The sequence below is a fragment of the Phytophthora cinnamomi genome (assembly GCF_018691715.1).
Source record: "Phytophthora cinnamomi strain GKB4 chromosome Unknown Contig104, whole genome shotgun sequence".
Taxonomy (NCBI): domain Eukaryota; phylum Oomycota; class Peronosporomycetes; order Peronosporales; family Peronosporaceae; genus Phytophthora; species Phytophthora cinnamomi.
Window position 1 is genome coordinate 696,555 of NW_027151037.1, and position 13,738 is coordinate 710,292.

The 13,738-nt window shown below is 51.9% G+C and overlaps 4 protein-coding genes across 4 annotated transcripts; 3 read left to right on the forward strand and 1 right to left on the reverse strand.

Moving 5' to 3' along the window:
• Nucleotides 1-806: 806 nt before the first annotated feature.
• On the forward strand, nt 807-1,261 carry IUM83_06030 (Pogo transposable element with KRAB domainlike; the record flags this gene model as incomplete). Its single annotated transcript, XM_067930203.1, has 2 exons — nt 807-1,055; nt 1,130-1,261. 2 exons carry the CDS (start codon nt 807-809, stop codon nt 1,259-1,261), a joined length of 381 nt encoding a protein of 126 aa, XP_067782557.1.
• Nucleotides 1,262-2,986: 1,725 nt separating this feature from the next.
• Nucleotides 2,987-3,666, forward strand: IUM83_06031 (serine/arginine-rich splicing factor 2-like; the record flags this gene model as incomplete). The annotated part of the gene is made up of 2 exons (XM_067930204.1): nt 2,987-3,051; nt 3,126-3,666. The coding sequence occupies 2 exons, from the start codon at nt 2,987-2,989 to the stop codon at nt 3,664-3,666; spliced, it is 606 nt and encodes a 201-aa protein (XP_067782697.1).
• An 849-nt stretch (nt 3,667-4,515) lies between these two features.
• On the reverse strand, nt 4,516-7,902 carry IUM83_06032 (putative endo-1,3-beta-glucanase; the record flags this gene model as incomplete). Its single annotated transcript, XM_067930205.1, has 2 exons — nt 4,516-6,228; nt 6,304-7,902. The coding sequence occupies 2 exons, from the start codon at nt 7,900-7,902 to the stop codon at nt 4,516-4,518; spliced, it is 3,312 nt and encodes a 1,103-aa protein (XP_067782561.1).
• Nucleotides 7,903-11,518: 3,616 nt separating this feature from the next.
• On the forward strand, nt 11,519-11,917 carry IUM83_06033 (ankyrin repeat domain-containing protein 50-like; the record flags this gene model as incomplete). Its single annotated transcript, XM_067930206.1, has 1 exon — nt 11,519-11,917. One exon carries the CDS (start codon nt 11,519-11,521, stop codon nt 11,915-11,917), a length of 399 nt encoding a protein of 132 aa, XP_067782558.1.
• Nucleotides 11,918-13,738: the final 1,821 nt, after the last annotated feature.

A 13,738-nucleotide genomic window follows, 5' to 3' on the forward strand; every position in this document is an offset into this window, starting at 1 on the left:
TCGCCAGACTGTCAATAATGCTCACAGTTTAGGGGCGTTTATGAAACTTGATGTAACGGGGTTACACGTACAAGTGGCCACAAGTCACTTGTGAATTTAACAGATAGGATATTTGTTAAAAGTTTTAGACACTTCCTCACCTTGGTGTAAGTCACACCAATGGATACATTGAAGTGGGCCACCACAATGAGTGGTCCACACCTACCCAAAGATCCTATTGGTAGAAAGCAGCATCTTTCTACCAATTAGAGACGTGCATATTAGCGGGGCTCTGACAGTCAGCCGCTGTCAACCCCTTTCATAGATGATAAACAGTTTTAGCAGATTTAGGAGGAAGATCAATTTACAAACAATACAGTTCTCAATTTACCTAAACTAATAGCTTTGGTGTCTTTCTGATTTAAATTATATTTGTGTATTCAAATATAATTAACCTAAGTAATTACTAAGTACTTACGCTTCCTCATACACGCAGCGCGACGTGTAAGCTAAAGTAGTGAGTCAAGTTAGACCCACTACACTTGAACTCGGAGACTGTGTGCGTATCCCCTGCCATGCGGGTAACGGCTGTGCTGGCCGTCACGACAACCGGCCACAATCTGCCCTGCTGGTTGTTTGGAAAGGGGCCAAGCAGGATGGCAAGATCGAGCGCTACGGCAACGTCTACGTCGTGAACCAACCCAAGGCATGGGTCGACTCGGCCCTTCTCACTCGTTGGCTGGATCTGGTGTTTCCCCCCATTTTCGACACGTGTTCGCAGGGAAAAGCGCTGGTCTGGGACAGCATTGCGTGCACACATCTCCAAGATGGTGAAGGCTCGGTGCACCGCGAAAGGGGTGCAGGTGTTCGTCATCCCAGGCGGATTGACACTCTACGTGCAAGCGGGTGATATCGGGATCTACAAGTCGTTCAAGGACAAACTGTCGCCCATCACTGACAGCTGGAAGAAGTCTGATGATGTGCTCTGCTCTCGTGGAGGAAATCCAAAGCTGCCATCGGTTGAGACCGTGGCGAACTGGGTGAACGTCGCTTGGCGCGATGTTTCAGCTGACGTCGTTGAGCGCTCCGTGGCAGCAGCTGGGTTTTCTCCAAGATTTGGAGATTGGTATGTGGGCTCTTTTGCTCAAAGTGGAAGGAGGGCATTGGAGAAAATGGTAACGACGTGAGCGACAACGGAGGTGCCCTCAGTGAGGACTGTTTCGATGAGCTTACGACGCGACTAGAATTAGTGTACCGATCCAATTTGAGTACCTTTTGGTAACTGAAGGTATAATACAGGAATTGTGTACCGTATACAAATTGGCATTATCCGTTATCAAATTAGTCAAGTTAGGGTCTTAAATATCAAAAAAACAATGTAGAAATGATAATGCTTTTCCAATTGGGGAAATTCTGTTTCGGGTCCGATATTTCAAAGTAATTACGATTTGGGTCCGTTATGTTCAATTTAAACGCTTCGTGAAATTTTTCAAAAGTTTAGAAAACCGTATCCACAATGTACCTTGTACCTAAACTGAACGAGTACCTAAAGTGGACCCTGTATTCAAACTGTGCCCTGCTCCTAAACTGTACCGTAACACCACTTAAAAATAATTTCAAGCTGAAATAGAGCGTTACTACGCACAATTTTAGAAACCAATTTTGAAAATATAATATAGTGTAAAATATACTCATATTTCGTAACAGTTATATTATTATAGTTATCACCTTATCCAACACATCAACCAATTATTTTTAACCTGCCTTAATTTACATTAGCTCTCTCTATCCTGTGTTTAAATGAATCTGTTTTAACGTTGGTCACGTACACATGCATATAACGGTGAGAAGTAGGCTTATAGTAGGTGCGATTGATCTACGTGGTACACATTGGCGATAGGGTATCGTTTTATGCTTTAAATGCAGGGTACGCTCAGCTTTTCTAAACTACATATGAATATGTAGTTTGACAACAACGGACTCGATTCACAATTGTCTTAAAATAACAAACCCGAAACACAATTTCCCATTATCAATAATATGCCAGTGCTAGAACAAACTAAATTGTCATATCAATTAAAAGTATTTGTAATACATTTAATGTATTTTATTCGATCCTCCTGTTAAAGACAATTATTACATTGTTATCACTGCATTTTTTATTCAAAATAAATCAAACAGCTTAGCTTAGAGTAACTTAGAATAAACAACCCGTCATCGCCACCGAGCGAAATTCACATAGTTTTTGCGAAGGGTGGGTTTTTCAAAAACTGTCGGGTGTCGGGGCTTTGGATACCCTTGATATACATAGTTAACCAATATTGTATTGTGCGCATTTAACCTTTGTAAAGTAACGACGTGGCAACAACAATAACAACGGAAAAAACAGAAGCCGCCGCCACAGGTGGCTAACCACCAGCACGACTCGCACGGCCCCAATGTGCACACTGCGGGTCACCCAGCGCACTGACGCAGCATCTTGACACCCTGCGTGAGAACGAGGCTGACGACAGGTTCCTCGGGGCGCTGATTGAGCCAGCGGGTGCCCAAGTAACAGTGCCGCTTGAGCGCTGCCGACGCGCGAGCTTTGGTTGGTGTATTGGTGGCGACATGGCTTGTACCAGCCGACATGCCGCTGTGCCTGCTCTTTAGAAGCACTTGCAGCTTTGAGCAAGGGATACTGTTTCGGTGGCTAGAGTATTGTTTGTTACAAGCGTTTGTGCAAAAAACGTTTAACGTTCGTTGAGGCGTTTTAACGTTGGAAACGCTTCTACTGCCTTTATGCTGTCCAAGTGTCGTAGCTGGACCATCCTTTATGCTCTTCAATCCAAATCGTACTTAACAGCACACTACTGCCTTTATGCTGTCCATGTGTGGCACTTCCCACGTGGTCCACACGATGACGTCCGTTTCCGCGCGCTCTGGGCCACTTCCGAACCGGCCGACCCGACGCCACCCGCCAGTCGCTCCGTCCGTCCGTCCGTCCGTCACGCGCGCCCAGGCAGCCATGGCGCCCCCCAACGTCGACAACATGTTCACGCTCAAGGTGGACAACGTGCCGTTCCAGATCGGGTGCGCCCTGCTCCGCTCTGCCCTCTGCCCTCCGTCCTCCTCCCTACACGCTCTAACCCCCCAATTGTCCGCAGGAGCGACGAGCTGCGCGACCTCTTCTCCAAGTTCGGCGAGATCGGCGACGTGTACATCCCGCGCGCACGCGGCTCCAACGAGTCGCGCGGCTTCGCCTTCGTGCGCTTCATGGAGAAGCGCGACGCCGAGGACGCCATCGACGGCATGGAGGGCCAGGAGTTCCAGGGCCGCGACCTGCGCGTGCAGTTCGCCAAGCAGCGCCGCCCCGACAACCCGCGCGAGTTCTACTCCCGCGGTGGAGGCGGCGGCGGCGGCGGCGGCGACCGCTACGGGGGAGGAGGCGACCGCTACGGCGGAGGCGGCGACCGCTACGGAGACGACCGCGGACGCAGCAGCCGCTACGACGACCGCCGGGACGACCGCCGCTACGACGACCGTCGGGACGACCGCCCGCGCCGCCGCTCGCGCTCGCGCTCCCCGGACCGCCGCGACCGCGACCGTGGCAGCAGCAGCGCTGGCCGCGAGCGCAGCCGGAGCCGCTCGCCCCGCCCGCGCAGCCGCTCGCCGCGCCGCAGCGCCTCGCCGCCTCGTCGGGACTAAGTGAAGCCACAGCTGCTGCTGCCGCCGCCGTCGACGTGCTGGGAGAGTGCAAGCCAAGGAACTGCCAAGACAGACAGCAGGGCGACCACCAGGACGAGCAGAGAGGCAGGGATCCAGACGTGAACCAAGACCAGACCAGACCAGACCGATTTTGCTTGTTTTACCTACGTCGGCCGATACGTTGAGCGGCTCTGCATTGTTTGCTGCTTTTCGAGAGTATTAACAACCGGGAGACTTCAAAAGAGACGAGAAAGAGAGCTTGGGGGACCCGGAGATCTGGACCAGAGTTGGCGCTTGTTCGTGGGAGGTGTTGCTGCATTCAATACGTGGTGTCGTGCTGTCATGAGGTGTTGTTCGAGTTGAACGCAAGGCGAGGTCAGCGAGAGCAGTCGTTGTGTTTCTGAACAGACGGCCGATCGTCCTTCTGCTGCTATTTTCCCCGCCGGTTATCGCAGAAGACCCGGCAGACGACCAGCATGTCCAAAGCGTTCTCAAGCTGTCTTGTGTGGTGGCGACAATTGTAGGCATGTGAGAGCGGCGGCACTGTAGAGTCTGGCTACCGTGCTGTAGAAGGCATGGAACATTTCGCAGGCGTGAAGATGAAGCTAGTCAATCATCGTTTCTGATGGGACAAGACAAGTGATGGATGGATTCAGGCCGTGCTATCGAGCAATTCTAACGGCCGTAACATCCCGTCAGAGTTTGAGGTTCAAGCTGCGTGTTAGTTCCAAGTAAGCATCAACGGGAGCGTGGGTGCACGTGGATTTCATTTCAAAAAGTTAAATCGCCTAGGGACGACAAAAACGATTGGGAAAGATTGCGCTCTGGGGTATCTCGTCAGTGGCGCGCTTAAGATGTGACGATCAGGAAGATGAAGAAGCCAATGACGCCAACCATCATACCGGCGCAGTAGATCGCTCGCATGTCACCGTCAATGCTGGCGTAACCGCGGCGTCTGTAGCACAGGCCCACCGCGTACACGACAGCAATGAACAGGACAGCTCCACCGAGACCAATGAAGATGCGGGTGACTGTGTCACCGAGACCTTCGCCTGCGGCGCTGTCGTCTGAATCATGATCTTCGTGGTGCCCATTGCCGTTACGGATAGGAATTGCCTCGGTGGAAGGTTCATCGCTCGCTTCGTCTTGACAGCAGTCCAACTTGGCGCCTGTCACCGGATCAGGCTTGCAGCAGCCTCCATCCCACCCGCAGCAGTCCAGACCAGCAGCTCCACACTTCGGCTGTCCCTGGCAAGTGTTTGCATTGCTCGAGTGCGACGGACTGGACGAACCCGACACGGTAGCCTCAGACGAGCAGCAATCCAGTTTGACACCAGAACCTGCACAGCAGCCTCCAGGTGCACCGCAGCAGTCGAGTTTGGCTGCCGCGCAAAGAGGCTCGCCATAGCAGACCGCGGAGTCCTTGGCCGCGTGAACTGCCTTATGGGTCGTGTTGCTAATGACTGGGTGCTGGTTCTTGCAGCAGCCCAAGACGGTTCCCGAGATCGGGTCAGGTTCACAGCAGCCATCAATGGTGTTGCAGCAGCCCAGTCCCAGCACAGCACACTCGTGTTCGCCAAAGCAAGCGTTGCTTGGCAAGAGAGCAGGGTCTTCCTGCGGGCAGCAGCCTAGGTTACTTGGGCAGCAGCCAGGCAACGTGCCACAACACATAAGCGCCGTTCCGTTTTCTCCCGCTGACGCACAAGCCGGGAAACCGAAGCATTTGTCATCAGCGTCCAGGTCGGGGTTGCTCAGCGCGGGACGGTTCTTTTGGGCGAACCATGACGGGCGAGTAGCGATCCAGTGCATGGCATTGGTGCGTGACGACCATGTGTCAAAAGCCTTGACGGTGTTGTTGAGCTCGTCCCAGGCGTCCGCTGCGTTTAAAATGGCGTGGTCCATCACGACAATGGAGCGCCAGATGTCATACTGGCCCAGGTCAGGTAGATCCTGGCTCAAGAGCGCGTACTCGCGTGCAACGTATTCTTCGTCGAGCAGGTGCGGCGTGAACGGTGTGAAAGGGAGCATGTTGATACCGTGGATGTAAACGGCGCGGTCCCCAAACCACGTGTTGTACACAACATTCGTCTCACCCACAACACCCACCATAGCGTTCTTCGAGAAGACGGGCTCGTAGATTTTGGAGTTCTCCGCCATGTGCCAGTACTTCTTCACTGAACGAAGTTCCGTCGCCAAGAGTAGACGCGCGTACTGGTGGTACGAGCTGTCCCCTTGGCCTTCGGTGGCCTTTTCATCGAGTGACGAGAAGAGCGCAAGCGCGTAATAGGCGTTGAGATCCTCGCTGCTGCTCTCCTGGGACTTGCCGACTTCCATTGGGAACAGGCCGCTAGCGTATGAGTGACCCACAAACCAGTCTTTGTGGCGCGCCGTAGGGAACAGCAGTCGCACCGGGAGGTCATTGAAAAACGTCGTGTTGCTATCGAGCAGTGGCGTGCCAATGTCACCCATGAGCAGAGCGCAAGCTTGTGCGTGCTTCTCGATGAAAGCCGGGTCGAACTTGCGAATCGCTGCAAGCGCGTAGATGAAGTATCCGTAGTGAAACTACATAACGAGTGGAACAAGAGTGGGAAAGTCAACACAAATTCCAACAATGCAAGCCAATATGTGCGAACGTACGTGGTGGTCATTGTAGTAGCCGTTGCCGTAGTCAGCCTCCTTGTCGTGCCATCCATCGTTCGTGATGACACCGCCGAAGGTCTGGTCGTACACGAAGTGGTTGGCGTTCGTGGCTTCCAGCCACTCCACAATCTCCATTTCGACCTTCGCCAAGAGCTTTTGCTTCACCTCCTCCTGGCTGAACTTGTCGGCAATCAAGAGTAGCCGTGCGTCACGACCAACCTGCTTGCCAAAGTTGTATGAGTCGGGGCTCAACGGCAGTGGGTACGTATCAACATCGAGTGGGAGCTGTTTCAGGATGGCCTGCTTCGCCTTCTCGCGCATATCAAGTCGAAGCTGCTGGTCATCGGCGCGGAACTCGTTCCCGTCCTCCAAAGTGCCGCTGAAGTCGTCGCTGAACAGACCGTCGTCTGCGTAGTTCCACTCGACAGATGGTAACGTCTCAGTCATGTGCCACACCGCTCCGTATACCCCTTCCATCAGTCCGCGGATGCTGGTGTACCTCAGGTCCGACAGCACCTTGTTCTTGCCCTTCTCGAGCACTTGGCCGCTCTTCTGCACTTGCATCACGTCCATGTGATGGGGCAGCGCCACCATGAGCAGCTTGTTGTTCTCCTTCTCCGAGACCTGCTCGGCCTCGCCATGGAAAGTCGAGAAGCTCTTGGTCTTCCAGCGGAACTGGAGCAGCGCCTTGTCGGCGTCGTCCGGGTGCACCGAGTGGGCCACATCACCCCCCACCGCGTACACGGGCGCGGACTCCAGCAGGTAGGGCATGACCTTGGCGTTAAGGCACAGCGCCACGCGCAGCACCCCCGTGAAGGGCTCATCGCTCGTGACCTGGCCGTTCGCGTCCAGCCGGAGCTTGAGCTGCGCGTCCGACGCGTAGAGGTACCACGTCTGTCCGTTGTTGAGCTCGGCGGCGAAGGTGGCGAAGGGCGCGGCCTGGCCGCTCATGAGCGTGAGGCCCTCGAGCTTCTTGAACCGCGTGATCTGCAGTCCGTCCATGGCCTCCAGCACGGGGCGGCTGTGTGCGTACTCCATGGTGACGTAGGGCGAGCCGCGCACCAGGTAGACGCGGAACTCCTCCGTCTGGCCGCGGCTGAAGCGCAGCGTGGTGCTGAAGGCGTCGAAGTTGACCACGTGGTGCGCCACGGGCGTCGCCGCTGTGGCCGCCGTCGCCTGCGCGGCCCTGGAGCTCACGACCATCTGCGAGATGAAGCCCTCCACGATCTCGCGCGGCGCCACGACGCGGAAGGGGAAGCTCACGTGCAGCTTCTCGTCCAGCACGCGGTGCACGTAGGGCAGCGAGGCCACGGGGCTCTGGCCCTCGGCCAGCACCAGGTTGGTCCACCAGGCGCCCGTGGGGAACGGCACGTCGGCCAGCAGCTTGGGTTGTGCTGTGTGTGACGTGTTGGCCACGCGCGCGTCCAGCGGCAGGCGCTCCGAGGCCGCGAAGAGGCTGCTGGAGAGCTGCAGCGGGTGCGACGCCACGGGGAACGGCAGCTGCAGCGTCAGCTCGGCGCCCGGCACGGCCCACGCGCAGCGCGCGCAGCTCCAGAGCAGCAGCAGCAGCGTCGAGAGGCCGCGGGCGGTGGTCATGGCGAGCGGAGACGGAGGCGGGGCGACGCGGATCTCTGGGGTACGTGGCCGAGAGAGATCCAGTCGAGAAGTGAGCCGCTCGTGTGGCGTACGTTAGGATTAAGGATTTGGAGGGCGATTTTCGAAGCGATCTGATTCGCGGGGATCTTGACAAGGTAAAGAGAAAGGGTGGGGCCATCCAATTTATACTCTCTCTCTTTTACGTGAATCAGTTCGGCTATGAACTGGGGTTGGATTCAACGTGTTCGTGCTCTGACCTCCAGTCATTCTGTCTACAGAAAGTGGTGCACTATTATAAGTAGTCTCGACACGGAATTGACACTGCAGATCACGCGATCACTACATGTAGCAATAGTACTGCTACTGTTTTGTACTGCCCAGTCGGATTACAGTAAAACAATCGGGCTGGGCAGTACAAAACACTGCAGTGATCACGATTACGGGACGCGTAAAAAGAAATGAGTTTGTGTCAGGTGCGTGACTACCATCGGAGCAAACCTTGTTGGCGTGGCGCCTGGAAAAGGAATCAGCCTGGACAAGGGATCAATGCATTGTGGCTCGACACATATACATGAGGGCAATTCTGTCGTGACCCGAAGGCTGATAACGTGCGTCAAAGCCGAACTGGCCCTGGGAAAAGCGGCACAAGCCCACTGTTTATTACCCAGAACGCGGAATCCTCCTCTCTTTGGGCTCGTTCAGCTTCCTCACCAAGTTTACAAGCTCATCCCATTCCAGTAACGAGAAAGATGCAGTTGGCATTGATAAAGAACAGTTTGCTTTGAGGCAAAAATATCTTTCAATGTCAATTGCCAAAGAGTAATAATAAAATGTTATTTCTCTGGATGTGCGGCACGCTGTGCTTTCTAGTGTGAAGGACCCGGTCCCGAAATGGGTCGGATAGCCACAGGCATCCCCACCAGAGCAAGCCTCAAGCCTGGTGTGTGGGTTCTGGTGGCTTAAATCTCTAGTGTGAAGGGATCAAGGGCCGTGACGACTTTCCGTGCCGCAAATTATGTGATATAATATCGACAGCCCCCCCCCAGATTACATGTATATCCCATCATTGTCGAGCCTCCCGAGCCTCCACAGTTTTCCATTTGGAGACCATAGCTGGATGTTCTAGATATTTCGCTTGCCATCAATATGCCCCGCCAAGGTAGCACGGCGTAGCGTATAAACACCGTCAGTGGTAGAAGAGCATGACACATCTAGCTGTCTGCATCAATTCCACACTGCTGTTAGCATTCAAGTTTTACCAACGACGGCGGCGTCCAGAACTACATATACTGCAGACCTCAGGAAAATATTTATTGAACTGTAATCACTGATTATTTGTGTGGAAATATACATTATTGGACTCCATAGTCATATGTATTGCCGCTTTCACTAATTTTGCCACCCTATCAGGGCTTCTTAATCGGACTTTGAGCATAATCACAATGGTGCTAAAATTAGATTATGAAACTGCAAAACGGACGTCGGTCCGAATAACTTTAGCAATCAAAACTACTTTAGATAGCAACATGCACGAGCTCCTCGCTGATACATGTGTATACGGGCATTGTCCAATATCAGAGTTGAGCGGGGGAGTGGCCAAGGATTCATAAACGGCAAATCTTCGAGCGTAATACTTCGTGAAATGCTGCTCGGGTAAATGTGCCTTCAACATGCCTCCAAGCAAAAAAAACAGTGATATCAGTTGCTGCCAGTAATGAAACCCGTTTTCCACGTGAAAATGGAAGCGATACAATCGCAGGTTGGACACGAGGTGACCAGGCGTGTTGGCGCAGCATAGATCGCCCGTTCTTCGTGGTTTCATCGGCGAAAACAAGTCGGTCAGGGCATGAGTAAAATGGAGCTAGTCGTGCCAAGTATTGTTTTCGTTCTGCAGGAATACTTTCTCGAGCCCGCTTGGTTAACTTCTTCCTCGACAAGTCCAAATCAAAACGAAGCACTCGACATACAGTAGCATCCGAAACATTGTCAAGCTGGGGGAAACGTTCCGTGATGGACGCCTTTATTTCTTCAAAATAAAGCAGGGGTGAGCTTTTACATAGTCGTCGTCGAAGTCGAGTACTTCGGGAGGCCATCGAGATGTGCGATGTTTCTCTCTGATCTTCTTGTCAACATTACCAGTCGATTGAAAACGCAGTAGCCACCGCCGAAGAGTATGCTCTGCAATGCCGAGCACGACAGATATCATATGTACCGGAATGTCGTACGCATAGAGCAAAATAACAGCCCTCCACCTGAAGTCTTCGGAGTAAGTCATTTTAAGCAAGAAAACCCCGAATGGCCGGGTGATTGGCGGTATTCGGACTTTCTCGTCCTCTAAGGACTGCTAACTTGCCTCTAATGTCAGTTTTAACTTTAGCACAGGTCATAGCAAATCCCACCCTACACCTAGTCTCGCCTATCTTATTCCCGGTTTACGACCTCGACTTGGCCAAAATGTGTGAAAGGCACCGAGCTCGTGTTTGCCTATACTTTTCTACTGATCAGTTGGAATCTATTGTGCAGAGCTGGAAATACGGCATCAATCCATTCTGGTCATATAGGTCAGGAAGGAGACTCGTTAGCCATTCGTTTTGGGCACATGAAGAATGACCAAGATGGCTCACGGCCTCGCGACGCCCGATACGTTTACGCTAATCCATTTGTACCAGAAATTTGTCATATTCTTTCATTAACCATCTATGTTGCTACATAGCTATTGGAACACAGTCGGCTCGTAAAGGTTCTGCCACATATGTCTCTTCTTCTTCCAACGGAGGGCCTTCCGCAGCGGCAATATGCATAAGAGCTGGGTAGACTCTTCCAGGCGTTCAGGATAGATACACTCGGTATGAAGCTGCCGGCGACATGATTATGGGTCGATACGTTGGCGGATTACCATTTGAAGAAACCGGCTTCGCTATGCCACCTCCATTCTTTTCCAATGTCGATGCTACTATTCAAAATGCAATTTCGCTGTTTTTCTTCTCTACCGACACGATTGTTACACACTCAAGAATTTTGCTCGCATCACTTGTTTATCACCATGATTCTTTATCGTGCACATTGCATTCAACCATCCTCTTCGTCAGAACGCACTCTTCGGAAATATAAATGTCATTGCACAGCTTAAGGACCGCATAACATGCCACTCGCTGCGGCGATATCCTACGGTCAAAATTGCGACTTTTACGGTACTGTTTGTCTGCGCCAGACGCGACAAATTCTTGAGCATTCTGGATTACTCCAGAAATAACAGCTCGACCACTCAAGTGGGTTTTCGACGCAGAAGATTTGATATAAAACCAGCGAGCGGCGCAGACAAATTCAAGAGAATCTCCAGTTCAATTATTTGAAAAACAGTTCAGTATTGTCCTTCTTTACAAAATTCATGTATATCACATATTCCAATATGTAAATAATTGCAATAAATATGCATGTTGAACATAAAATTATTTTAAAATTGTGAAGCTTCATTTAAAATGGTTATTTGAAACTTCGTCATTTTAATGGCTTTGTAATTTGCTGTGCACCCCAGTTCTGTATTTTCCGGGGAAGGAGGTTCTCCCCGACGAGGTACCCTGTTCGGGATCAGTCTTGGATATGCTTGGCATTTCTGATGAGTTGCTGGAGTTTACTCGAAGTCGCCGAGAGCGGGGACGCTAGTTGTCCGTGGCCGTTGTGGAAAGACGGCGTGGATGTCGAGGACACGGAAGGCACGGGGTGCACGCCTCTAATACTGGCCAGCAAGAATGGTCACATGGCTATCGTGGACTTCTTGCTGGACGAGGGCGCGGAGGTAGACAAGAAAGAGTGGGGGAGCGGGAAGACTGCGCTAGCGCTCGCGGCGATGAATGGACACTTGGAGGTCGTGCAAACTCTCGTGGATCACGATGCGAATGTCAACAAGGCCGACGAAGATGGCAAAACACCGATGTGGCTAGCAGTGAGGAACGGTCATACTAAGGTGGCTGAATGGCTCCGAGAAATGGGCGGTACCGAAGAGGCCGATGGCTAATGCGCCACTGTGCATCAGAGCTGAAATGGCAAAATACCTGGTGGAAAGATGCGAAAACGACGTCAATGCACGAGACCGACGAGGGAGAACAGCGCTGATATATCTATGTGGTGGATCCAAGGACATCGATGCTGACACTGTGAAACTCTTGGCGAACTACGGCGATGACGTCAATGCACAAGATGAAGAAGGACGGACCCCGCTGATGCTATCTGCCATAAAAGGTGATGTTGAAGCGGTGGGACTGCTGCTGAGCTTCAACGCCGATGTGAATATCACGGACAAGACTAAGCGAAAAGCACTGGAATATTCATCGGAGAATGACCACAGGCAAGTCCGTGAGCTGATTTTGTCCAGTAGCCACTTTCAGCTACAATCTATCATCTCTACAGAAGCCCCGAAGTGGTTTATTCCTGCCACAGAAATCGAAATTGGGGTCTATGTATCGCAAATGGACATTGGAGGAGATTGTATTGGAGCCTGGCTGGACTCCGAGGTAGTCATCAAGATCTACGTGCCTTCGACTGAACCATTTAGGGAGCAAGTTGACCGTGGGTTTGCCCTTCGACACCCGAACATTCAGAAGCTGTACGGCGCGGTCTGCGAAGGATATGGTCTTTTTATTTGTGAGCACATGACGGCCGGATCACTTAAGGTATAAATCGCCAAAAAGTGGTCGGAATGGAATAAAAGCAGTGTTCGAAACGCCTACAGTATCAGCGCCTATACGAGGCAGCTCTAGGTCTGCAATATTTACATGAGCGGGGAATAGTTCACGGAGATGTCCGCCTGGAAAACATTCTGATCGCTAGCAATGGTATCGCAAAATTGGCAAGCATTTCGTCGAGCCCAAGCGTTGAGAAGACACGCCGAAAGAAGTCGCAGAAAGCCTCCGACGTGCTCGTGTTGGGGCAATGTATGCAGACCATTGACTTGTCTATACCACCGCTCGGACTGGATCCAAAATTTCGTGCTGGATGGAGGTGACTATCGTACGATATGAGACGTGATGATTTCGAGCCGTTCACCATTGCTGAAGCCATCCCAAGAATGAAAGCCTTAAGTTGACTTGCTGGCCGCGAAAAATCCAAGCCACTCTGTATCGAGAGATCGTGTTCCCGATACCCTTGGGGAGCTACAGGACGTTGTGGATGAAATCAACGATGAGCGCTTCAAAGGTATATTTGAGAGGCTAGCAACTGTTTGCGAGCAATACCTTGCACCAGAGAATCACGAGGACACAATCATCATTCTGCAGGATGTTCTACATGCTATCGACGAACGATTTTCTCTGTCGAAAAACTCGAAAGCAAGTTACGCATATAGTTGCGTTGGAAATTCGTCGTTTAGGTTCTTCGTCACACAAATGCGCAAGGTGCTGGACGTGCTGAGGGTTCCGATTAAAATACGTCGGGAGATAGAAATGTTTTGGCCCGAGATGAGCGTTCACTACGCCGAGGAACCGGAACCAGAAGTTGAATTGGGGGAATCACTTCCTGAATGGTTTATTGGACCAAACGAGCTGGAGAACGAGATGCCGATTGCTTTTGGGGGTTCAGTGAAGTGTCGAGAGCCAATGGCTCAGCAGTATTATTGTTGTGAAAAGGATGAAAAACGGCTCGAGCAACGAAAAGTGGCAAAACTTGTTTCTCAACGAGATAGCGCAATGGTTCGGATTGAACCACCCTTATGTCGTGAAGCTTTTCGGCGGCAGTCACCTGGGCAAGAAACCATATTTCGTTTGTGAGGACGCTAAACATGGTTCGTTGATAAAATACCTGGAGAAGCTGAGGGAAAAAACGAATAGTATGGATGGAGTTT